Source organism: Bombus flavifrons, chromosome 16, assembly GCF_040668555.2.
Source record: "Bombus flavifrons isolate JBK064 chromosome 16, iyBomFlav1_principal, whole genome shotgun sequence".
NCBI classification, from domain to species: domain Eukaryota; kingdom Metazoa; phylum Arthropoda; class Insecta; order Hymenoptera; family Apidae; genus Bombus; species Bombus flavifrons.
The window spans coordinates 9,146,200-9,173,849 of NC_138457.1; the positions used below are offsets into that span (position 1 = coordinate 9,146,200).

Below are 27,650 nucleotides of genomic sequence, written 5' to 3' on the forward strand. Positions count from 1 at the left end.
AGGATTCTATGTGTTAATTGGTGTCCTAGTTCACGCGTGAGGGATCATACAATTTTCTTGCATCTTACAAATCACGATCTGCGAGGAAGAGTAGCAGTTAGAAGAATATTTGGTGTCCTATGTGGGTGTGAAGGAATTTAAGAAGATTGTTTTACATGAAGTTTAGACTCTCTGGCAGCCAATGTTCCTGTACTATGTTCGATAAATGAGAATCAGATGATTAAAGATCGATCTTGGAGAAAATCTAGAAGAGCTGATCTTTGGGAACGTCCAGGACATTCAGATTGGTGTACTGAAAGAAGAAGACAATTTCGAGGAGTCATAGAAGCTGTACGATATGTTGATCAGAACGGAATCACTGAAATTTTGTACGTGACTTGAGAACAAAGGCCTATAATTTAAATCTTCGTCTTCAACTTTCATACTTCGAGTTCTCGCCTTAATCGTTTGATAAAAAATTATCCGGTTATCGGAGAAGCTTGTTGGATAATCGTTAAGGAAATCAGTGGTAATTTTGTCACGTAAGGAGATTCAAACTTTCACGAAAGGTTTAAACGCTTCTATTAACTTGACGATAGCCCCTAAGGATCTTCAAAGAATCACCAGGAGGAAGGAATCCTGTTTACACACTTGAATTATCCATAGAATCTCCTTATCAACCCTAATCCAGAGTGGGCTGATATAGAACTATATGAATTTTCCAGGGAGAAAATTCGTCGTTTGGCGGTGAAATCTGAAAATTATCTAAGATTACTAGCCTGGAAGTACGTGCGGAGGTGGGTAAGACAGCCTAAACCTTTAATTTTTAAAACAATCCAAAGTTTGATACTCCTATCAGACATTTGGGAGATTTAACAGAACCTAGATCCATCAGAGCATTCGGTTTAATCTCAGGCTTTTATTGTTACTAAGTTGGAGCTCCAATGTGTTAGACTTCTACAAGATCAAGGACAACCTAGATCTAATTTTGTGAATCTAGGAAGAACGAAGGAATTGATATCAGATCATTTGGACTGGGTCTACTGTCAGATTGACTGAAGGTTAAACTTAACACAGCCTACTCTGACAGAGAAGAAATCACTTCCTCTAAATGTCAGAAATTTCGAAGGAATCAAGATCTATTTTCCTAGCTTCTAAGAGAGCATAGAAACCAGCATTGGACTACCTGAACCAGATTCAGTCTCAAATGTCTGAAGTTCAAACCGAACTTAGGCTATTATCGTGACAACACGAGGAATCCTCTGTACCAGGTGTCCAGATGTCCAAAAGAAAACCAAGATTTACTATTGAAATCCTAGGAAACTCTAGAAAAGCAAAGGAATAGACATTGAATCACCTAAACTCGAGTCTACACTCGAGTTTCTCACACTTGAATGAGAACTGGTTCGCTGTAATTGTGACAAAACGAAAGGTTCGGACTCTTGGACCTTTAAAAACCTCAAAAGCACCTAAATCAACTCTTATAGATCCCCAGAGAGCACCCAATATTACGCCATCTGGACCAGGTCTAATCCCAGTTCCCAGAGTGACAGGACGATGTAGCCCATTGAAAACGAACTAAAAATCGTTCGATATCAATCAAATAAGTGGAAAGGAGTCATTGAAGAGCCTGGTACAGCCGGCCCTGGATGTTTTGACGCTGAGTGGCGCTAGGGTGTCGAGGTGGGGGCCAGGTGTTCTTGCTGCCTGCCGTACGCCTGTGGCGGCGGAGGTAGGGGTGGTGTAACTATCTCGGGGGCCACCCCCGAGGCCAAGAAGGGCTCCACCGGCCGCAAGTGTCGCAAGTGCCGCCAAAAGCAACAGCAGCAGAGCCAGCAGCTGCTCCAAGATCATCAACAAAAGCAACAGGAGAAGGATCAGGACCAACAACAAGAACCAAAAAAGGTGTTAGTGGTACAGGTCAGCAAGTTGGCGCTTCTGAGCAATCTCGACGAGGAACTGGAAGACCTAGAGAACGGAAAGGGTGCCGAACAAGGGGCGGAGGAGGAGGAGGAGGAGGACTTCTCCAAGGAGGGTGGCACCCAACACCGCCTAAGCCCCAGGCTGCATGATATCAAAGAGGAAGACGATGAGGACGGTAGGAATACCAAGGGAAGGTGAGTGTACTGAATTTGTTGGATCGAGTGGATTCCTTGGGAAGCGTTTGCTTGACGTTCCGTCTTGTGCTTTGTGCAGATCTTTAGGTTGGTGATGTTTTGCAGGAGTCTTCCTGTTGTTTCTTCAATTTGATCCAGGATAGTTCGATCAATTCCTCGGTCTGTCGAAGTTAGTTAAATATACATAACGCTGTTATTATCTGCAATTAATAAAAGAAACGGTACGGAGCGCAGAGATCTACCGATTTAATGAATTAATTACGTTTATTAGCTGCGGACGCAAGCCCGTAATTAAATTCATCGTCGTCTTATAATTTACATTAATTAACCTTGTTGCTTCCAGATATCGCAGTTTCGAAAATACTTTAGATACAAGTGTAAAATTATAAGTTGCATATAAAATGACTTAAAAAAGAAGACGTTAATAGAAAAATTACTAGTCGTTTTATATGGAAGTTTCAAACATCCGTTGCTGCCATAACTGTTTTTAGGTAGACGAACTTTCCCTTTTGGAATATTTGTGTCTGAGACATGTGTCTCGTCTCCGTTTCAAGACTTCCTTTCAACATCTCCTATTCTACACGGATCCAACCAAAAAGAATGAAAACATTTTCCCATTTTCGCTCTGCTGACGAACATTCTACTCATTCTGTCCTTGTATGAATTACGAAAAGAGTTTGACCCATTTTTATTATGGTCAGAAGAAACTTTAAAATTAAGGTAATTAAGTTAGGCTGATCTATTATTCTAGCCTCATAATTTAGAGAAATTTTATTCTTGGAATATAGTACACATTTTTATTACCGTGAGAAGGAATTTTCAGGTTAGAGTAATTACCATTCCATTCATTATCTCACTCGTTTTATTCTCACACGAATTAGAAATACAACTCTACCAGTTTACTATAAAAGTAGCAAGACGAGAGAAATTGATTCCTTTAGTTCAATGTCGATCAAGCGACTATCCATTATTGTCCAGGTCTCCATCTTCAATTTTTCGATGCGTAGAATCGGCGAGCAGCTCGATGTATCCGACAAATGGACGCACGTATAGCTTTAACGATCTGTCAGCTCCCAGCGGCCCAATCCAGACTCATAGCGACAAAAGCAATTCAATCTGCTACGGAATCGTGACCCTATCAGTTCCACCGATCACAATGTAGCCGTCTTTTATGTAATCGTCGTTCAGCTGGTTCCCTTCAGGGCACATTGAGTTCCTTCATCGTCTTAGAACGCGATTCTCACAATTTGCTGACACCTCGCAGCTCGTAGACTTGGAAAAAATGCTATAACGTATTTTCGAGATACCGCTGTGGGCTTATAAGGATCGTAAATTCTGAAAGACATGTTTAAAGATGAACTTCTAGGTCGAGTGGGTGTCATGTTGGGAATCGACAGAGGTCTGCTATATTTTTCTTTAAAATCAAAAGTTTCTAAGGAAAAAGATAACTTCTACAAGTTTCTTTGTACGTCAAAATGATCCGCTTGATTTTAATACTAAAATCAATTTGGAAATTTAGAATAGATCCAGAAATAGACTTACCCTAGTATCAAAAAAGACTCCTGAAGTACCACTTCGGGAAAAGATCTCGTCATTTAGTACGATAATCACTCTACATCCCCCAAAAAACTTTGATTCGAACGGTACCTGAAAAGTTCGAAACTCTGGGATACGGACTCTAAGCCCAGAAAGGAAAAGTCGATAAATGTTTCCTTGGAAAAGTGGATTTACTCGGGGATCCGGATCAATCTAAAGTGTCCATAGTCTTGCTTCCTTTTTGTCTATTCAGTGTCACGCTATGTGGATAACCTTCCTTTCCGGCTGTTCTCATTCAATTCCCCTATTCTTTCTCGTGCGCCCCTGCTAGAGACTTCTCCCTTATCCTTCTACTCGCGTTTACCATGCAACAAAGAGTGCTATACGAGGAAACAGATCGAAAATGAACGAGAAAATAGAGCATGTTGAATTACGAGCGGATGGAGAATAACTATGGGTTGTCTCTAACAATTGGGAGGAGCAATGACAGATCGATAGTGGCGCCATCCTCTTGATTTAGAGGTTAGGATATGAGAATTCCTAGAAATTGGGCAAAATTAGGAGCCTTTCTTGAGGCTCCAGTTTGTTCATTGAATATGAATTGATATAATTATCCACAATCTGATTGTAATACAGTAATTTCTTTTATTTCATTTAATTATCGTAAATAAAATTAGATGGATTTTGACATTTTGTTGGTTATATTTGAGATATGAATTCGAAGAACAGAATTCCTCGAGGAGAGCGTATATTTGCGAGATATTGAATTACATGTATAATAAATTATTTAATACATGATCGAGGAGTAAGGTGGTGGGATTAATCTTTCAGAGGAAGAAAATGATTTACGAATTTGAAGGGAGGTTTATTGATAGAGGGGTCTGAGCATCGAAAATCTATTTTCCTTTGTCCGTAGATGGGTTTTCTCTCGGAAATTCGCTGTTCTCTGATAAGAATATACCTCCAGGATGGCGATAACAGCATCATTTGTCACCGAGATTTTTACGACAACTGAAATTTCCGCAATCTTGTGTTCCAACAAACATTTTTACAAGATTGTTCTAAATTTTAGATCTTCTAATATACTAACAATATATAGGAACGATAATAGTGCTATTTTTAAAAAACTAGATACACTTGAGACACATTGAGAAGCATTTGTATGTACAGCAAGGTGTCGCTAATTTTATAATTTATTACCAACTATCGGAAAATTCAGCATCTGGCTCCATTTGTATTCTGTTTCTTCGTATAATTTAATTTCTCTATTCTAATTTCTTGCTGCATTTCTAACACAAATCTAATAAGACCGAAAGGAACGAAATACCAGAAACACGTCTATGTTAGAACTCATATTATATTACAAATTTCTTAATATTTATTAACAACGCTAATGATAATAATTAGTTATAACGCCATCAAATAGAAGTTTCCACGATAACGAAACCGCTTTGAATATAAATGCGCTTCCCTCACTGATATAATTCCTAGAATTCTCTCTTAGCTGATCCTGCGTGCCACGCCATTACCTTTGAGGGATTTAAAATTACTTCTTACCTATTCCAAGTATCTGAAATTCATCGTGAACCCAATTCCAAGCACGCTAAAAACTTCTCCCTCACAAAGGCTCCACTTATATCATACTCTGAACTATAATCCTTTGTATAACTATCAATAATCCCTCTTTTCTACTCGAGAAGCCTTTTAAGCAGACACAGTCTCTGGTCATCGAATTTGGTCCGCCCGGAAAGATTTTCCGATTTCTTACATTTTTACAGAATTTTACGCACAATGGTGAAATTTATTAATCGCAACGCGTAAGATACAAAAATGCAAGAATAAATTCGTAAGAAATTGAAGTAGAACTTATCATTATAGTTGCCGAACATAAGATCTGACAAATAGACAAAAAATTCCACTGAAAACGAAGTCCAGCTGCAAGGAAGCTTTTACCAACCGGAAATAAAATTCAGTGGCAGGGAGGAAACGTGAAATGCCAGAATTGGAAGGAAAGGTTTGAAATTAAAGGAACTCTGTCTTTCTCTCTTTCAAGAGATAGAAGGAGGCATGCTTGGTGCTTCGATCCGGTCGTCGGATATTGTAAATTCTGCCATCACACTTCCTGCGCTATCTTAACTACTTAAAATCAGGGTCTTGCGTATGTTCCACTATTCGGCGTGAATAATAACTAGACAGACGTTTTATACCTTCAATTAACAAACTGAGTATTTTTATACAGTTTCATACATTCACAGAGAGGTCTATTAGGTCGTCCGAAAAGTTTCTTTCGTTCTGTAAGGAAATAACGGACGCACGACATTTTCCGTTTTATATTATTTTATCGAATTACGTATGATCCATTTTGTACTATCAAACTAAAGATCACAACGTTCGACAGATTAGGTTTCATGTTTGTGTAAAGATGCATCGTTGTAAAAGACGTGTCTGCGAAAGAAAGACACTTTCCGGACAACCTGATAAAAGGATCTAAGCTACAGAGTAATTTGTCTCGTCTGGTGAAAATTATGTCTCACTATTCCACTTTCGATCTTTTACATATCTATGTGAGTCATGTGCATTCCCTGGATTTTTCCACTCTTAAATTTATCGTAAATGCATAAGAACGCGGTGTAGCAATCAATCAGAAATTCCTATTTCTTGGTATTTTCATCGAACGTCACCTACACAGTATACGCGTGTCCATGCGTGTATAGGCTCAGGAGGAAATGGCCTGTTCGATATTGCTTGCTTAGCCCTGATTATGACGTCCCTCCCTCACTTCGTATTGACCTGCCACTAATGATGATCCGGTATCGGTTTTGCGTTAATGGTTATCGGCAATGGATATCCAGCAAAACATATTGGATTACCAAGACGTCTTGGATACAAGGTCCTCAGGAATTGGTTTAGACGAACCCATTGTCCAAGTTCTTTTGGTGGACAGAATAGATTAAAAATGGATTAGGTCACGTTAGGGATTTTTCTTGCCAGCCATTCAGCGGTTTAACGATCTTTTAACGAGATTTTAACGAGATTATTGTAATCCCATGGATTGCTATGCTCAGTGACGTGTTGGTAAATTGGTTAAATTGATTTAAATACTTTGTAGAATGTTATTGGTTGCGTATCGGAGCTTGATTAAATTGATTTGAATAGTTTCTCAAATTTAACTCGGCAATTTAACTCTGTTATGGCGTCCGTGATACGTTGCGTTAGAATTATGGCTTTTCGTAATATGAAAAATGCACGAAGTCGAGAAATTTGATTTTATAAATGTGAAGTGAAGGATAAAAATTAAACAGGCGATGATCGATAGGATCAAAATTAACGAAATAATTGAAAGATCTTTCTTTTAAATATCTTTGTACATCTCTATGAAATTTCTTTTAATAATGTACACGCTATTAACGAAATTGTAAGAATGAAAAAGCTTCTACTGGGAATTCTGTAAAAATGCGGAAAGCTACTTCCAATCTTTCGGAATGTCCTTTTTGTGTCTTTTCTTCCGTCTGCGAAGAAAAAGGATTTGGAAAATTTCAGACCGGGATGAAAGTCATGAACCTTAATCCTCTTTCGCCAAGAAGTAAATCGTGTTCTTCGTCTTTTGCCTGTGTTTAAACTCGGGCCAGTAAGTCCATGGACGTGGAAAAAAATGCATTATAAATAACGATCGCTTTCTTTACAGAAGTTTTTTCGCCATTTTGAAACCTGGTAATATCAACGAAATCCTCGTAATTTTCCGAAAACGCTATAGCCACGTTACCTGAAATTTTTAATATCTTTAAAAAATAGTTTGAGACTAGAGAAAATTCTTAAAAAAAATATTAGTCCGATATTTACTGTATATTATATCTAATTTCGTATTATTTGTAGAATTTTAATTTGGAGTTAAATTAGATTTTAGCTTATATCTGAGTTAGAAATAAAAATAGAATTAAATTTGTGTTTGATTTTTACTGAAATATAAATTTATATTATACTATGCTAAATATTAAAATACCATATAATATGCGAATATTATACATAGAAAAATGCTGATATTAAAACACAAAATATATAAATAAATTAACAAATATTTCTATAATAGAACATACTGAAATATTTTACTCTCAGCTTTCGATTTCCTAACGTTTAGCTATAATTTCCATTTCTATTAAAATATATCGAGATATTAAACTACTTATGTTAAAATATATCAAAAATAGTACATATCCAAGCACATTACAGTTAGCCTTTGATATACTAAGGAATCTGAAATTTATGTATGATACAAACAGGGATATCGATCAAATTCGTGGACAAAAGGCATATCTCCAACCATCGTCTTTCACTTTACCATTCCCTGAAAGTTGCAAACAACATGTCAGAACCCGAAGGAAATTCAATAGAGTTACTGTCGGTATCTCTTCAAGGAAGAAAAACCCCTGGGAGGGCCATTAACCAAAGCTCGCTTGTTTATCGATAAAACTTCCGACTCACGCGAATGATACTCACATAACACACTTTGTCTGCTGCCTCAACTACTTCGCATCTCAATTATTTCACAATTTTTCTTGTCCGTTTCGCAGTTATTTTCGCAGCTCGATAATTTTCTGCTGCAATTAAATTTCTCATAAAACGTTGTTCGCCGATAAATTCTTTACTCAAAAGTCTTAAAATTACTTAATCCTGGTTAGTAGAAACCATAAATCACTTGGATATTTTAGCAGTCTGGCAAAAATCCGCGAAAACAACTGTCATAGAGTAAACGAAATGCCAATCCTCATTCGGAAGCGCGATGTGTAACGAAGCAGATTTCCCAATGGAAAAACGAAAGCTATTGTCGGGCATTCGCTACCGTAAAATAAACTCAATTTCCGGCTGTTGTTGTTCCAGCGGAGTCTGGGAAAGCCAGGTTTTTCACGAAAGGAAAGTATCCGTCGATTCAGGGACCTTTTCATGCGTTTACGCCGCTGGAAGAATGACGCGAGTGTGGACACATTGTTCCATACTTTTCCAGGTCTTTGACTTGCCGTTGCAGCTGTTAAACGGGCCGTGAAATGTTTCAGGCGATAAAAATGGCCGAAGGTTCCTTTCGTTTCAATCGTCGCAGCTGAAGTTGATTGGGCTGTATAATTATCGAGATCCAAGGCTAATTTAAAGTTAACATTCAGGTAGAATTTTCTGCTATCGTATAAAAGTTAGCTTATCGGTTAAAATAATTGGTTAAAAAACCGGAACCGCTGGAATATCGACTTTAAGTTTAGGATTTTTGTAATAAACGTAGAATCCTGTTTTGTTTGATTTAAGTCGGAATTGACGAGGCGATGTGTGAAATGTGATGGTTTATTTGTAGAATTTTTATAGAAACCGACGAATTTCTTTATGAAAAATATTATAAAAATAAAAAAACAATATGAAGAATAAACAATTTTTACGAGAAACTCGAGATTCCATGAAATTTCATCAAGAATTATAGAGTTTGTTTGGCGAGTTGATTAGAAATTATTTATAATCTCTGGAAAAACGAAGACTTTCGTCGTTTGATCTAGAATTCCTTGATTTTCCTGTTAACCAGGGATAAATGATGAATTTTTGAGGAAATTGAAATTGTAAGATTCCGAGAATCTGGGTCGAAGCTCCGATTCCACGAGGAATCTTATTTTGTTACGTTAAATAGAACCGTTGGAAATGTCAGCCCAGGGCGATTAGCTTCATGACATTTTGCAGGGCGTGCAAGTGGTATAGTTGCCTCCACGACATGACAGAGTCTTAAATTAAATTAGCAGATTGATACAATCACGCCCAAGGTTGCGTGTAACGTTCTGTCTTTTCTAATAGTATTTCAACCAAATTCAAAATACACGTTTGTACTTTGTGCGTCTGTAATTGACATTTCAAATTATAAATTCATTGCACAAGACATATCAAGTTCATTAATTTCAACGTTTCACGTATTAACCATTTGTCCTCGTTTAATTCTAACTTGATATTATTATTTATGATCAATTTTCAAATCCACTTCTCCATTATATTTAACGCGTTGTCACGGAGAAACATGTACCAAAATTACTTTAAATTATACAGGACGGTTGGTAATTGGTGGTACAAGCGGAAAGGGGGTGATTCTAGGCGAAAAAAGAAGTCGAAAATATAGAATAAAAATTTTTCGTTTGAAGCTTTGTTTTCGAAAAAATCAACTTTGAATTTTTGCTCGGTACGCGTGAGGTACGTTATAACGGATCTCACTGTAGATCGTTGTCTCGATGGAAAAATTGAAAAAAAAATTTGTATTCTATATTTTCGACTTCTTTTTTCACGTAGAATCACCCCCCTTCCGCTTGTACCACCGGTTACCAACCACCCTGTATATAAGAATATATAAATATAAAATTATATTAAATTACATGTATCAAAAGCAAAGAATGATATGTGATCCTACGTTGACGTTAATATACCAAAGACGTCACAATTACAATTAGAATATCCAGAAAAATATTCAAAAGTAAAAAAATATTCCAAAAAGAAAACATACAAAATCTAAAAAAGAATTTTTTACGATATAAAAAAGAATACCGCGAAAAGAAGAGAATAAGATCAGAAGCAAAGATATACAGGAGAGATTTCTAAATGTTGCAGGAGGAAAACGATTTTCATATTTCTAAGATATGCTATCTTCTTTCAAGGATCATACGTCAGCAGTGTGCAAATGACAGGTTTACATGGGATAAAGTTAAACTGTAAAATTAGGGTGAAAATGTGACATGGTGCATGTGTGCTATACAGAATCGATAGGGTTATATATGTACGTAACCTATTTTATGAGATTAAACTTGGTCCTTTTCGATATCGCGCCTTCTCGGTAATTTACACCGCTATGCGCTTCCATGAATTTGCTATGGGATTTCTATAAAAATTATTTATTTTTTATTTTTCAGTCATTTATTTATTTCGTCGCAATTATTTGGCTTATAAAAGGAAAAGATCGAAAGATACGTTTGAAACGAATGTTCTTCTTTACGAAGTGTACATTATGTGTTCAGTAGTATACTTTTATAAGTATAAATTTGCTATAGGAATTTAAAAAGAATTAATTATTCACTTTTTGCTATATATTTATTTTTCATTTAACCATTGCCGTAATTTTCCATTAATGAACGTTAAATTAGAAAGTTAATCTAAAATTAATTTTCTGCATTATGAAAAGCTTTCACGAACAAACAGTACAAAAATGAATTACCCGACCAAACGAAATACGAGTCTCTTTAATATTTTTTTAACGTTTGTATTTCTCATTCATTGATTGCATTCTGTAATTGCTAATGTAATTAATTTGCACTTTAAATTCCAATTACTCGATATTAACAGCCCGGTTATCAGGTAAATTTGAAACGAATTTCGTTTTACACAGAAAAATGGTGACACTGAAACACGAGGAATGTCACGTTCGAAGCAATTATTGGCGTTGGAAACTCATTTTTCCAAAAATTCTGACTGAAAGGATGCAATCGAATATTTCACACATTCGTTCGATCCTTTTCAGGCATACGCAACCGCGTTTATATCTCTGGTTAAACATAAAAGGGAAATTTTCCATCAGGCCAGAAATCCGAATTTCTTGAAAAGCATGAAAAATACAATAAATAAGCAAAGAAAAAAGGCGGTGTTTCGTTATTTCTTCCTCTTGGTATTATTTTTTATACTCCTTTTTTTCTTTTGCAATGCGATTTTTCTACGTGCTTTACCTTTGTGCGTTCTCGTTTGAAAATACGACAACAATTCGTAACTTTTGAATTGAATCTCTTCTTGTAAATTAAATTATCAATAGCGATTTGTTGAAACATAAAGCATGCACTTTTATTTTTTACAAATTCTATCATGATTTACGTTTTTTATATCTTTTCAAAAGTATTTAACGATCCATACTAACGATGGTCTTAACGCAAATAATCGAAATACGTAAATAACTCGATTATTTCTTTTTATATTCAATTTTTTGAAAAAATGAAGCATAAAAAAGTATTATTCGTATAAAAAAGTATTATTCTATTTGTTTTCCATTTAGTTTTTCACGAAGAATCGGCCTGTCATCGATTATACGACTGGCGGCTTACGTAATCAAACAACAATTCCCCTACTTTTGAACAGATTTGTATGTCGAATTCTTCCCAAAAGTGGATATTTTTTCCTGGCCGTACCAACCAGTTTTTCTTCGTTGTTTAAACTTGATATGCGCGGCACGCGGCTTTTATTCACATGACGAGAAGTTTTTTAATCGTAACACCTTTCCACCGCGCTTTTATCACCGCGCGTTATTCCCGTCCCTCCATTCTTCTCGCCAAACGAATTTACATTACGCTGCCGTTTTATACAGCCGTCTTCCTAACTGCCACGTGCTTTTTTCTATGCTCGGTCTAAAATTGTTCTTTCAATCGTCCGACGTAAAACGACGGCACAACTGCCGCTAGAAGGAAACGCGTAACGAACGTTTCCCCTCGTCTTCGTTGGAAACTCGCCTTTCAAACGACCGAGACGTTCTTTAAGAATTATTATTAAATTTCTGTCTCTCGTGAACCTGTTGAAAAATTCGCCAATGCCTTTGCAATAATTTGTTTGTATCGCTCGTCGACTTTAAAGCGAATTTGCTTTAAGCGAAGGGGATTCTTGAAAATATCAATTTTCCGTGGAGAATGCAAGGGCAAGAGGAAAATTCAGTTCAATGATTCTTATTATCGTCATGATTTTTTTTATTACAATATTACGTAAGGGATATTATTACTGTGAGTTTGAATATTGCCATGCAGAGTTCAAGTATACTAGATTTTCCACAATTAAAAATTCCCTCGTAATAATTGATGCCTATAAATAACAATCACGAGGTACTACTACTATAATTAACAATCGAGGTAAATAAATCCATACACGGACGACCAAGACTCATCGACACTTTCGATACTCTGCGATGAATGGTAACTCTGCAAATACACGTGATCTCGATCCCTATTCCGTATAAATAATGTCGCGTATTATTAGCCTAGCTTTCCTTCCGCGTTATAAACTCGGTGGCTTGGTTAATTTTGAAACGAATCGCGTATAATTATCCTAGCTAGAGGTGATCGTTCATTAAAGTGGCATTCGCGTCGCATATACAAACGTATTTGCTTCAAACGATGTCCTTCCGAGTTTGTAACACGTGTGAACGCGACTTAACGCGGCTATTTTCCTGTCATCGACAATCTCGGCTCTCGCCTATCTGTCATCCCTAAAATCGTAGCCGACAGTAAGAAATTCTCTGCAGTTGAGTTATTGGTTGACAGTTTGATGAGATCGGAAGCAAACTTGGTGCATTCGCCAATTACTCGTCTTTAGTATGTCTTTGAGGTTAGGTTAAATGCGATTTTGGCTTAGAGGTTACGCTTCAGAACTCTCTCCGTTTCTGTTAAAACCAGATTCAAATTTCCTAGCCTCTCTCTGCTAACTAGACCATACACCTATTTTATCACCTATCTTATCAAACATGCCATCCACCTTATTATACTTACGTGCACGTTCTCTTCCAACTAACCTATCTTACATCTCAACGTTGCTTATATCCGAGCTACCTTATGCGAGGTTAGAAAATTTAAACAAAGTTTCTAATCTAATAATAGCGTAATATTCGGTATAATAAATGTATTTCCCTCGATAAATCCAAATCTTGAGTTCGTACGTGTCTGTTTAAGAGTGGTACTTAAATGTACGGTTTTGTAAGTTAAATAGACACAGGTGTCTGGAGCACCTGGAATTCCTAACCTAGCTGAACAAATCCCAGCCAGGCTACGCCATAACTTCAGTATTCCATCTACATTTCCTCGGGTGAATTCAGAATCTATGGTATCATTTCCCTCTGCATGTCTGTTCCTGCGTCATCGCGTGACTCGATGGATGACTGAATCCTGGTATTTGGGTCACACTCGTCGTCAGTCGCGAGATCCACGCGGCGGTATTAGGCTAGAGTGGATTTAATAAACAGACGAGTTGATGTAGATGGACGTGGCAAATGTTGCTATCAAGTTGAAGCTTTCATGGTGTCTAAACTCACATCATAGTGTCTGGATTTTCAAGCTCTAAGAAACTGGTTCTCTATTATTTAGAATTTTGCCATTACAGTCTCTATACAGAGTTTTGATCTGTGTCATGTCTGTGTTGAACATGTCTTACGAGAATGGTACGAATATTATATGAACGACGTGTTAACGACACTAATCGAAGATAGCTAAATTAGAACGCGAAATCATACGATTCAGACCAAAAATGGGATTTTTCAGGTTTGATTGGGGTTTTTAGCTCAAGATTCATAGCAATTTATTTCCTTTTTATCAGGGCTAGCAATTTAAGTTACAATGAATGACTTCATTACCTTCGGATCAGATTATATATAGAAATTAGGGTCGCTCATTTACTATAATAGTAGATGGTTAGATCGTAAGGCTAAATGTTCACTTTTTTGTTTCATTAAGTCGTAAAACCACAGTCCAAATTTTTCTATCGCAAGAAAATTCATTCTTGGATCTTCTTTGGTGATATGGGCTAATGCACTCAAGACACTCGAGTCAGCAGAGACTCTCGTGTCTTTGCTTCACTTTGCATCGCGTTGCAACCTGTTGATGTTGCGAGCCTGCGTTGGAAGTACCAGAGAAAATCGATCGCGGTGATAGGGGAACTTTAGTCCATGACTATAACTATAAACTATCCCTACATCCAGCTAAAAACATCTTGCTCCCCATTAATTATACTAAAATATAGTAGTTCCAAACTTTTGACCACCAGTTCATCTACCTTTTTATGGACCAAGCAAAAGTGTCTAAGTGGAGAAGTCTGTAGAGAAGCTTTAACTTCAAGTGGGAAAGTATTTCTTTCATGACACTAGATGTCCCTAGCTAAGTGTCCAAGACATTAAGAGCATCTAAAAGTTCCTTTTCCAAACAAAGTACCATCTCTTGGTTTTAGATGTCGCTATTAGGATATTCAGCAGCGATAAACTTCAAGTTTAGCTAAACAACTTTTTTAAACTTATTACTGCGTTACACTTTTAGATGCCGCTGCATATGCTACGTGCCTGATGGTTCTAAACCTGTAGAAGACACATGAACATGTACGTTATCGGAAGAGAATTTCTCGAAAATTCCTCATTTTAATTAGGACGACTGGTACATCCTCAGAAAGCATAATATGCTTCAAAGGATTCCATCTAATCCTCGCAATACTACTTTCTTCAGCGGTTGAATCCCTGATGTCTGATCGAAAATCAAAGCACACGCCGATAAACGTGGTTATTTGCGTCTAGGTTCGATGTTATCTCATTTACCAGTTGACAACGACGTGGCGTCGTCACCCCAGTTGAGGATGGAACGTGTCAGGTGCAACTGCACGATAATGGCGTCGAAAAGCGTCGCACAACGAGCGATAGCTCAACGTCTGATGCTGTACCAAACACTCACGCGATAGTCTCGTGCTTCCATTGATGGAAATAACCGCATTAAACCAAGGAGAATATCTCGGAAAGGAGATTGCTTTAGGAATTAGCGATTCGAATGACTTCAGAGGTAAACTGGTAACGTTGTAATCTTCTAACGACTATGACTTTGTAAAACACGAGCAGAACTAACTGTCGAAAATGCACGAACTTTCGTGAGACACAGACACAACCGATCGATCATTTTTAACATTTTTTGGTACTAGTTGCGCTTCTAATTGATTGGGTTTTAATTGGTGGCAGTTGAATTCGAGACAGGTTCAGGAAATCGTGTAAAATTATATTTTGAAAAGTTTGCAATTTTGCTTGAAGAAGTATACAAGATGTTTGAAGATTGGCCCGAAATTTGAATTCCTATTTAACCCATTTAACCGATTGCTTTAACGCAACATTTCATTCGAAATTTCTTTCAATCAATTCACATTATGAAATTCGGTTAACTTTGCAACTGCGAAAGAGATTCTCAAAGATTGACTTGATATCTTCCTCGTCGTTGTTTCCAGCATCTACGTTTTATCATATTTCTGACATTTAAAGAAATCAGTGTATTTATAACACTATGATAAATTGGTGGATCCTGAAACGTTAAATATCAAACCCTGTATAAACATGATCCTAAAATGACAGTAAAAATAGGTATACATCATTTATAGAGCAATTTGAAAAAATATAGAGCCGATGTTACTGTTTAGACAGATGTCTCATTCAGAAGACGATTAAGCTACAGAGATTAACGTAGACTTTTTGGCCGATGACCAAGTTTTCTGTCTCTCTTTAGAACACCATATTGCGAAGCTTAAGAGAGAGAAGCCAGGCTGCAATGGAAATATTTACTCTTGCCGAGCGCCGGCCACGCGTGTTTATTCAAAACGTATGGAACGCGCTTGCACGTTGAATTCGATCTCGACCTCGAATAGAGCCACGTTATTAGCATGACAGATGCCGCCACTCGGGTTTATAGTGTTTACCAGCATCTGCTTGTTCTTCGAAGAGGAAACGCTGTTTCCACGACAGCTCTATCATGTATACGTTTCATAGCAAAAGAAAAATGCTGGAGTATTTCATTAGATTCGTCGGATTCGTATAAACTTCAGATGCACAGGATCAGTTCAAGCGATGGAAGATAAGGTTATGTTCCTAACCTTAACGGCGATTGACTAAGGCAATTTCGAATACTTTTAAAAGCCAGAACTAGGTCAGATAGATGACGAGATTGCATCCCATTTCGTTTCTTTCTTATCAGAACTTCGAAAAAACAGAGTATCTGCCTTGCAGGTCTTCGCTGATTATCTAGACCCCTGACATTATCTCAGAGCGAGGTTAACTGTATAAATTCCTCTTGCCTGACAGTTTTGATGGGAATTAAAGCGCGAACAAGATCTGACGTGTGAAATTTCGTCGCTGATAATTCAGAAACGATCAGTCCAGGTTAGATTAATATTCTTCGCAAAGAGTTGTTTGTACGAAACGTTTGCATAACGTGCTTAACAGCGATCGGCAGACGCAACAGAGAGTTTTCCGTGGTGTTCATGAATATTTCATGAATGTGCTGGGCACATCGATGCATTCTCGAGCACGATCCTTTAATCAACGAGGGCCTCGGTTGCATTAATACCTGGGAATCCTCTTACTTCTAAGCAAATACGATATATAAATGGTATATATAGCTTGTCCGTGAATTGCTTTCACGACATTTCTGTGTTTCTTTCGTGTAAACAATTTTATCGATCCCTTGGGTTTCTTAGATCTCTTAAGGAAGAAATATACTGACAAATAGAAGTTCTTCCTCTGTGTTTATCCGAAGCCTAGTTATGCAAATTTAAACTAGAATATTTTTCTTCTTGCTCTTATCGGCCCCTCCTTTTATAGGGGATTTACTTTGTTGAAATTGTACTTATCGTTCATTTGACGCAAACGACACTTCGGTGTGATGAGAATAATACTGTAATTAAAAGTATCCAGATTCAGAGTGACAAATCAGTGTCATAAAGTAATATAGTTATTGGTCGTAGTGCATCGATATATCACTAACAACTAACAATTTCTCTAACTAATAATCGTGAACACTATAAAGAATGTAATTCAGTTCATAAAGGTGATGTTTAATCAGTGACCTCGTTATCACTAACAAGTCTTATGGCTAACTTCCAATATAATTATTAGTCATAGTGCGTCAATATATCGCTAACAAGTAACAATTTATTAAACTAATAATCGTGAACACTATAAAGAATGTAATTCAGTTCATAAAGGTGATATTTAATCAGTGACCTCGTTATCACTAACAAGGTTCATCGCTAACTTAATTATCATTAATAATCGATAGTTTATTACTAATTTCATCACGAACTAACAGCAAATATCATTTGAATAGCAAATAGAGAAATCCAACCTATCCCAATCTCTCACTACTCCCAAATTACATTGGAAAGCAAAAGAAGAAATAAATGAAAATATCCAAAAGGGAAAGAGTCGTCGAATGGAGGAGCGCGTGATCTCTGACCAAGCAAACGTTTCCCAGACTCGCGATAGCCAAAAGCTAGACGTAAAATTGGAACTCGTTGGCGTGTGGTGATTCGTAGACCATATCAGAAGAAATCGCCGACCCCGAGTGGCGGTGGTGGCAGCAGAACGGGTTGGCGATCGCGCAGAAGCATCACCACGACAGGTGCACCGACTCACCAGCACCACGTGATCGCCAGTGCAGCTGCAACTGCACAGGCCAGGATGCAGGCCGAACAGGGCAGCATCGGTGAGCTACGGGGCTACCACAATTTTAGGTCCAGGAGACACACTCTGGCCAACGTTCGGTGAGTACGTGACTTGAGTTTGGTTTAGATGCAGGTAAACAGTCGGATTCGAAACTTTTACTTTGGCTAATTCTTTGCTATGTGTCCAATTTAAAAGAGATTTTTAAGAGAAACTTTAGATTGTAATTTCAATTTTTAAGTAAAAGTGGCATATCTGTCATTTTGATGGATTTTACATTTATCGTTTCGATTTTCGCTGATTTATTCCTGTGGTCGTATTTTGAATTGATTGTCACACTGGAACTATAGAACTCGTCGTTTCGATAGATTTTAAATTGTGCATAAAATTAATAGATTATACTTTGTTATACATACTTCATAGATAGTTCACAACTTTCTAAATCTAGTGTTTAATGAAATAAATTTTGGGCCACTTATTGTGTTATAGCTTCGGTAACAACTGAGGTGAGATAATTGGGTTTGGGTTACCGGTAGTGTACCGAGCAAGCAATGGGATTTGGTGATTAAAATGCAATCACCTATAAACTGGTTTTAGAGTATGAGTTATATTCTGCATATTTTCCTAAAGTCTTACGTTAAAAAATTAAATCTTACCAGTTTCCCCATAAAAAGCTCAGAGCTTCAACTATGCAATAAACGGGTTCTTACTCTTGAAATGAAAAAAATGTTCAGAGCAAATATGAAATTTTTAAATATATGCAACGGAATATTCATTCCTTTCATTTTTATTTTGGATATCTTTTTATGATGTCTTATATAAAAAAACTGAATTCAGAAAGAATAAAAGATTATGTTGTTACATCCAAATCTTCTAGTTCATTTTTCTTAAGAGCCTTAAATATTGAGAAAGATCGATTAAACATTGAAATACTCTTCTAGTAAAAATGTTTAAAGTTTATAAAGATAACATGTTATTCTAACGCTTGCCATTCTAAATGAACGTAGTATAATTAGAAAACATTTTTGCTAGTGTGTACACAGCTTTATTGCGAGCTTATTTACCGATTTGACGAAGCATTTATCGCGCTTTATCGCGCTAGATAATATTTCGTTGACCTTTCGTCATGCTTTACTTGTTGCTCGCAGTATTGATTGTTTAGTCAGGCAGCCATTGAAATGCTGCCTCCAGCTAGACAGTGTCTAGCTGATTTTACAGCATCCTTTTTACAATCATAATATTCCTCACGCCTCGTTTATACCAAAGAAAATGTTTCTTATTTTGCGGTGATCATCAGTGACTGAAGTTGTTTTTTTTTTTTACTAAATTTAGAAAATAGAATAATCGGAACGATTAAAAGAAATTAATCCACGTTAAATTGATGGAACACAAGTTAAACTTTAAGTTAACAACAGCGCACGATATAATTTTTAGGTTGCTTGAAAATAGGATCAATGAATCACTTTAATGTTTGATACTTCCTGTTTCTGATGAATCACCCGATTGAACAGAAATTCGTTTGGAACCGATTCGTTTCGGTTTGATGACAAATTGTAATTGGTTCGTGCCAACTGATCTATCTGATGTACGAGGTAACGAAATCTCGTGAGTCACGAACGCGACTGAAATTCCTGCTGGGCTCCTTTTAATATCTTCTTCACTATTAATATGCAAATCAGTGGAACCATATATTATCCAACGAAAATATTTTCCTAATCATATATATTACGCAGAATTTATTTATACATATGTACTTGAATGTTGATATATATATATATTCATTACTAAAATTATAATGTTTTAAGGGTAGAGAAAAGAAATAATTTGTAACGTTTAAAAGAATTTTTTCGCTATCAAAAATAGAATAAATCAGAAGGGCTAAAAGCCAATAAAATCTCCAATAGAAAAACTCAAACGGTCTGACAGACAAGCAAAATTTAATATATATGTACAGATGGACGAATTTACATTTTGTACGATCACAAAACAATACCAAACCATGACACACTGGACACAGCAAATGTTTCTCTTTTTTTCTTACAGTTGGATAATCTCAAATTTAATTTCGTGCTGACGATTGATCCTATTACGCGTTGGTTCGATGAAAGGACTATCGTCCCCTGGTACAATAGTCCAGCACTATTGATTTGAAAAGAGCGCCATTCAACTAGCCACATTATTGGAAATTACATACCATTTCCTTTGTCGCATCCATCTTTGAGTCTATATTTCTGTTCAGCCAGTTAGAAGCCTCTGGTGGACGTTTCTTCGTCGGATGAATGCGTCCAGAATGAATCATGTCCTCCTTCCATCCATCCAAGGTGTTCCAGAAATCGACAAGTATTATTCCAAGTAGCGCCATTGATAGCCAATTCTGAAACATTATAGAAATGGGCCTAAATATTCTATGTTTCTAGCAAAATAATATCATGAATTTTTTGGCTATAGTAGAACAAATTTAATTAATTAAATAAACAAATAAACAATAATAGCCTTCTATTATATTTGCCATATGACTGGATAGATCCTTAGATTTTATACGAAATTGATAATTTAATGCAATAGTCATGTTTTGTACGAGGTCATTGAGTGTTCTGGTATTTAGGGGCAAAAATATACAACTGAGAAGTAATTCTAAATTTCGGCCCAATAATGTATCTCACCTAAACAAGTTCTTTAACAAAATATTCTGATCCTTTTCCACTTTTTCAAAAAATGGGTTACGAAGATCAATCAGGGTCACCACAAGAACAGTGCACCTTCTTCATAACCCCAGGCTTGGTCTCTATCAACCCGCTGCAAGCGCAGCGTACTGAATCTTGCTCGTCATTTTCCATTATCCTTGATCGATCAGTCTTGGCTTTAGGGATCTTCACCATACAGCTTCGATCTGACTTCTTTTTCATTTTCTGGTAACAAGACAAGCCCTTTCCAAGTTGAATTGCACAGGTACAAACCTCTTGATCCTTTGTGGGCTTCTTGGTAGTTCTTTTCAGAGGATCCTGTGCTCTCAGAGCCTCCTGGAGCTTCCTCAGTTTACATTCTGGGCAAAAACTCTGGTGTTGCACTGTCTTATCAGTACTTAGGCTGATAGTCTTCTTAGGCGCTGGCACGGTTGGTGTTACTTTAAATATTGGCAATGTTGGCTGTTGTCTTACTTGAGTTCTAGGACCTTGTAACGGAGTGGACATAGTTTTGCCACATTGACAACAGTTGCATTTGCCTTGATCTAGCTCGCCAGGCATTTTGCCATAATAAACGGACCTTAGTTCTCTTTCTGGGCCCGATTTCATTCGGGCTCCTTCAGCTCTAAGAGTTTGGAGGACAGCTGAGAGAGAATGGTGAGGTGGAACTGGACCTTGAGTACCTGGAGGAACGCTACGAATTGCACTATGGGCAGGAGGTGGGCCACGTGGATCAGCAGGAGAACCTAGAAAGCCAACAGGTCCAGGAGGAACAAAACGAGGACCACGAGGACCAGGAGAAACGCTACGAAGAATATCAGGATCCTGAACAAAAGGAGGACGATCACCAATTTCTGTTCCGCTCGCGTGGAAGGATGTGCTTTTGTGTATATGCGAGTTTCCAGTGATTGCCATAGCTGCTATTCGCTCCTTTAAAGGCTGTCTGTAATTCAACAGTTGCTCCATAGTGGCTGAATCAGGATCTATAGCTTTCGTAATAGTCACTAATTGTGGTTGAGCTTGTCTGGTTATTCTTGGCGTCGTTTGTGTTTCGACGTCTGCGACTGTTTGTGTGATCACTTGAACAGTTTCGATTCTTGTAATTTCTGTTTGAGTGATCTCTATTTTCTTGCGGGGCTGCAAGACGACGATTGAGATTAGATTTTGAGGATTATAAATTTTGAGGATCCATGCAAAGTAAATTTGGCCCGTTAGAATTGAAAAAATATTTATTTTTATACTAACCGGAGGAGGTATAAGTGGACAGGTACAGATGAGTTCTTCTTCTTCTTCTTCTTCTTCTTCTTCTGTAAGTACCTTTGGTTCCTCCCATACAGGTATTTCTTTTTTTACTAGCTCTTCTTCAACTAATTCTTCGTCTCGCTCCTCTGGTAATATCTCCACATATATTTCTTCTTCCTTAACATCCACTGGAACTTCAATTTCTTCTATCTCTTCCACTGGCACTTCTTTGATCTCCTCTTCCTCTTCAGGAACCAATTCTTCTTCTTTTTCCTCTGGTTTTTCGACTTCTATATCAATTTCATCTTCCTTCACCTTGATTTCGACTATCTCTGGAAGCTTCATTTCTTCCTTCTCTTCGATTTCTTCTTTTGGTAGAAGAATTTCTACCACTATTTCTTCAGTTTCTTCCATTATTTCTTCTTCCTCAATCTTTTCTATTGGATCTTTATCTTCGTCTACTTTAGGAATCACTGGCATTTTCTCAAGTTCTTCTACTACTTCTTTCGGAGTTTCTTCAGGAGCAACCGGAGTACTTTCTTCCAGTTTTTGCACCACTTCTGGTATAGCGACTTTTTCTACCTGAGGTGTCACACCAGAGATCGATGGCGTTGTTGGTGGCTCGAGAGGATACTCTGATTCAAGTTCGATCAGCTCTTCAGGTTTTTCTGGAACTTTAACTATAACTTCCTTTTCTTCTACTTCTGCCACAGCAGTCACTTCTACTTCAGCAACTTTTGGTTTCGTTTGTACTTCAATTTCTCTCTCATGAAGTTTTTCTTCGTGTATTTTCACGACTGCTTCTTCGCGAGGTCTCGGCTTCGCGACTATTTCTTTCACGTCGGTCTAGAAAGGATCACGATAATAACTTTTAATGAAGCTGAAGAAGTATTGGACATCGAACTTTTATTGTAGCGAAATTGCATTATGTTTTATCGAATATGAAGTCTATACGATTGTGATTTTTTATAATATAAAATCGAATCTAACCTAAAAAACATTACAATTTTATTACTTTTAAATTAAATCATAAATAATTCTAATATAATTAGAAAAAATAAATATTTTAATAAAATTCTAATTAATTGTATATTAAGTTTAAGTGATAGATCTATAATACTCACTCCAGTGTACGCTGACATCATAGTAGCTAACTGATCAGCTTCCTTTTTTACATCCACACAATCAGGACACTTCTATATTTCAAAACGATCAGAAGAATTATATATATCGAATAATTTCGCTTCCTAAACTTAATAAATATTATACTGTAAGCAGTACCGCGATTGTTGTTCGAATAGTATCCACGTCATCCTGCCATAATAAGATCTCTTGTCGTGGGACCAGGACATTATCTTTGTCAATTTTTTCTTCTGGAACATCGCTTGGTGGAACATCCGTCCTTTCATCTACAAGTGGTTTTTCCTTTTCAACTATGGTAGGTTCAAGAGGGGTAGCTCTTTCGAAGGGTCTGACGTCTTCGACAGGTCTAATTTCTTCTACGGTTGTAGTGTCTTCTATAGGTATAGGCTCAACTTTCTCAGCGGGTGTAATCTCTGCGATAGGTCTAGGTTCAATTTCTTCTGTAGGAGTAGGTTTAACTTCCTCAGCGGGTGCAATCTCTGCGATAGGTCTAGCTTCAATTTCTTCTGTAGGAATAGGTTTAATTTCCTCAGTGAGTCTAATGTCCTCGACAAGTCTAATGTCTTCTGTAGGTGTAATGTCTTCCACAAGTTCAATTCTCTCCGTATACTCAATGTCTTCTACAGATTCATACTTCTCAATAGCTTCTAAGTCTTCTATAGGTCTAGGTGTTTGAATAGCTTCTCCCACATCTGTAATTTCCTCAATAGCATCGGTGTCTTCTAGTGATTCATATTCCTCAGCAGAGTCAATATCTTCTACAGCTTGAGTTTCTTCAATTCTACTTTCCTCAATAATCATAGTTTCCTCGATAGTCACCCCTACTTTTGCTGAAGGGTCTTCTACTTCTTTATCCTGAACCTCAATTTCTTGTTCCTTTTCAACAGATGGAACAGTCACCGGTGTTCCACCAATTTCCACATCCTGCACAGAAGCTTGAGCCATCAGTTCTGCCAAATCAAACTTCCAACCATATTTTTCTAGTAACTCCTGTGGTGTAACGCGATTCTCGTTCAAAGCAATCATCTCTTCCTCTGTTAGTCCAGTTTCAGAGAGTACGACGTCGTTGCAAATAAAGTCCGAAGCACAGATATAGTCATCTCCGTACTTGTCCAGCTCCGAAAGAGATCCTATTCTTGCCAAATAATCTTGAGCTTGCCTCAGCCTCTCATCCTCATAGGCAAAATCGTCTGGATGGATCGCCATTTGAGCGTCATCCACGTCTATAAGGTCTGCTCGAACGACGCGCATGGCAACGTCTACCATGTCAGGTTTCATTTCTATGTCGACATCAACTATATCTGGTTTGGCCTCTAGATCGATGTCAACTAGCTCCACCACAGCTAGAACATCTTTTTCGACCACGTCATCCTTAACCAGGATACCCACATCGTCAACGTCTGCTAGGTCTTCGACTCTACCAACCTCTTTGTCTTTTACAGGGACTTCAACTAGTATTCCCTTCTCAAGCACATCAGCAAAATCATCATCTTTGCCTATCAAAGCCTCTATCTTGCTTATGCTCATGTATTTTTCTAATTCGCCTCTGCATGTTGCTAGCCTTTTCCTCAACTGTTCTATCACGTCTTCTAATTGACAAATTCGATCAGCCATTTGTTGATTCGCCGTTGTCTTCATGTGTAATTGATCCTGCAAGGCACTCGCGGTACTGGCAGCGTCTGCGTCCACCTTGCACCATAATTCGTCTGCTTGTTGGAGGGTCCTCATGTAAGCTTCCTCGCGACTTTCCAGTTCCGCGATCTTTCTTTTCATGTACACTTCGTTCTCTGCTAGCTGTTGTAGTTTTTCTAGACATTCGATGTCGTTTGACTTGATGGACGCGCAGCTGGGCACTTTTCCTAACCATTTTTTCTTGCACTCTATTATTCCACATTCACCTACATGTGATTTCAATTTTAGCTTTGGACGAAGTTATGCATACTTTGTTTCCTAATTAAAAAGGAGAGGGAGAATTTCTATTTTATTCGCATCAATGTCTAAGTTTTTTCCTTATATTAAAAGGAATTTCTTCTACGAGATGCTTTCTTACCAGTTTCTAAAAACTCGTTTAAAGAACGATCAGGACCGCAATTTAATACTATATTTTTATATTATATAAATAATTGTTTTCTAGGCTTTCAAATAGTTTTTCGATTTTCGTAAATAGTTTGTTTGAGTTATGCTACGTTTGAGTTTAATTCTCAACTAACCAGTTTCACATTGCCCATCATCCTCCGCTTTAGCAGCAGTCTCTCTGAGCTTTTGAACCTCGGCAGTCAGTTGTTCAATCCTTAACTTAATCTGCTGTTGCAACTGCTTAGCTTCTTCCAGTCTTTTATTCCTATCTTCCAATGCAGCTTCCTTCTCGGCACAAAGAGACTTGGCATCCTGCATTCTTTTTTGAGCCTGTTTCCTCTCAGCCTCGACTTCCCTCACTCTACAGTCAAAGTGTCTACTAGGTGTGCTGGGGCAGTACACTTCCCCAGAAGCTGGACCTTCAAACTGTTTCTCCATGATTCGTTGAAGTCCAGGAACACAGGTACCCTGGCTCATTCTCCACATGTTCCAGACCATCACAGCTGGCATGGAACACTCCAGAATATTCAATCTCTTCTTCAGATCACCTTGATGCTTCTCTAGTTCCACGTTCCTCAGCTCGCGTTTGCCGATGATCTCTCTGAATCGACGATGACACTGTCGATACATCTTGGTGGTCTTAGGGACCTTGTCTTTGCTCAATTCGTCCAAAGATGGCTTCTTGTCATTTAGGCCGATCTCTTGAGACTTTCTAAATTCTTCCTGGCTCTTCGAAAGCTTCTCTTCTTGAGGCTCTTGGATACTCTTGCTGGATTGGGCATTTGGAGAGCCTCGAGCGTTATTTCGTGCTACGGATACCACTTCTGAAGCTATCGACGACGCAGCTGATGGTGTTTTCCAATATTCCGAGGCTGTCACGTTCTCAGCAGCTTCGGAGGGACTTTTGAGCGTGTGTTCGGAGTTCGGTACACCGGATTTTGTATCTTCTTCGTCTTCCATCGCATCATCGTTGTCTGCCATAACGGCTACTTTGTGGTTGTTCGGTTTGTGGATGAGTCACGTGATGTTGTTACCTGGGTTGGTAGAATATCGGTGTTTAAGGGATGTTGGATTTTAGGAGTGGAGATACTGGAATTGAAGTAAGTGGAATGTTGGTGGAGTGACAAGAGCTTTGTGAAATTGGATTAAATTGGAGTGACGAGGAACTTTCTTGTTCTTAAGCGAAATTCTCCTATTTTTCTATTTTCTTATCTCTAGATGCTCCAATTCCTCTATTTTCCTATTTGTTTATCTACTGAGATTTGAAATTCATTTTATCATCCTAGCTATGGATGGACGTGGCTGAGTGTTTTCTAAGAATATTTGCATCGAGTGAAAAGTACACAAAAGCAGACAAAGAGATAACGTACATATATACATGGGTGAGGATAAATGCTTGTGGAAAATGCATACTCAAATAGTTGAGTTGCGAGTTGAGAATTGAAATCGGAGAGAGTTTATCAAAGTAAGAAATTCTGAGTGAGAGTTGAATCCAGAGTTTAGTCAGAAGTTAAATGGAGCGTGAGATAAACTAAATAATCAAATCATTTCTAGTGTATTATACTGGTTAAACATAATTGTTACAACTGAACAATTTCGTTTGCTAGTTTGAAATTCAACATCTCTATATTTTCGCGCACCAAAAACATAGCAATGTTTGGACTGCAGATTTATTTATACGTTGATGATAATTAGAAATATTAGAAAATATATAAAACTATGCCTAAATGCAACAGTATGTACGATATAAAACGATATATTTAAAGAAATAGAGATACAATATTTAAGTTAAAGGAACATAAATTCCACGAATAGATTTCTTTAAATTTTGAAAAATAATTTTCTAGTGAAGGAAATTTAAATTTACCTGACAGATGAATCTTTGTGAATTTTCTTAAGAACACGCATTATTTCGGTACGAAAATAGGGCAAGTTTCGAGCTGTCGAGCTTCATTTATGGTCTCGATTGGTTAAAGTAAGTCACATGTTGGCGAAAAACACGGGTTTAATTTTGGAGGAGATCCAAATGCGATTAACGTTTGATATTTCAGATAACCATCGCAGAAGCTTCAACAGATTCAGCGGAAATCACAATTCAATCCCGTCTACTCCATCAATTTTGTAATTTCGTTTGAACGTAGCCACGATGACATCGAGAGTCGAGAAGCTTCGTGTCGATCGATCGATCGATTTCGTCATTCTTTTTATCGAAGTTCATGTTAAACGCCGTTAAATATATTACAAACGATAAAGTGGAAAGCGCATATCAATTAGGAGGCGTTTCAAACGCGTAATCGTGCGAACGATGGAATATTTAAGTAGTGGAAGATGTGGAAGTAAATGTAATATGAAACTTCTAAGAATCGTTTCTTTAATTATTGAGAATTATCGGACTGGAATGTAAAAAGTTCTTTTGTCTTGTAATTCCATTTTCCAATTTTCTTATTTTCCAGTATCATTTTCCAATTTTCTTGTTTTCCAGCATCATTTTCCAATTTTCTTATTTTTCCAGTACCATTTTCCAATTTTTCTTATTTTCCAGCATCATTCCCCAATTTCCTTATCTTCCAGTATCATTTCCCTTTCACTCGGAATTTTTGTTTCCTTTCCTACTTGTACTATCATTTATTTCCTCGTTGCCTGATTATATTCTCTATCCTTAGGAATCTT

General features: G+C 37.4%; 2 protein-coding genes across 2 annotated transcripts in view; one reads left to right on the forward strand and one right to left on the reverse strand.

The window, feature by feature from the left end:
• The first annotated feature begins 20 nt into the window (after positions 1 to 20).
• Positions 21 to 27,650, forward strand: part of dnc (phosphodiesterase dunce) — a 352,460-nt gene continuing 324,830 nt past the window's right edge. Inside the window, exons 1-2 of the mRNA XM_069129701.1 lie at positions 21 to 2,096; positions 17,709 to 17,936. Of these exons, the coding sequence (XP_068985802.1) occupies positions 17,854 to 17,936 (83 nt within the window). The 5' untranslated portion in view covers positions 21 to 2,096; positions 17,709 to 17,853. The remainder of the gene's footprint in view (positions 2,097 to 17,708; positions 17,937 to 27,650) is intronic.
• On the reverse strand, positions 19,656 to 26,111 carry LOC138188169 (flagellar attachment zone protein 1). The gene is made up of 5 exons (XM_069129705.1): positions 25,124 to 26,111; positions 23,043 to 24,802; positions 22,886 to 22,957; positions 20,499 to 22,607; positions 19,656 to 20,209 (listed from the first exon to the last, which is right to left on the reverse strand). The coding sequence occupies exons 1-4, from the start codon at positions 25,959 to 25,961 to the stop codon at positions 20,565 to 20,567; spliced, it is 4,713 nt and encodes a 1,570-aa protein (XP_068985806.1). The 5' UTR covers positions 25,962 to 26,111; the 3' UTR covers positions 19,656 to 20,209; positions 20,499 to 20,564.

Bases quoted from the DNA above. Each gene is read 5' to 3' on its own strand.
- LOC138188169 (XM_069129705.1), bottom strand. From the start codon at position 25,961: ATGGCAGACAACGATGATGCGATGGAAGACGAAGAAGATACAAAATCC. The intron at 24,803-25,123 runs GTGAAACTGGTT...AATCACATGTAG, and splicing joins AGCGGAGGATGATGGGCAAT to GTGAATGTGGAATAATAGAG. The intron at 22,958-23,042 runs GTACTGCTTACA...TTTGAAATATAG, and splicing joins CTATTCGAACAACAATCGCG to AAGTGTCCTGATTGTGTGGA.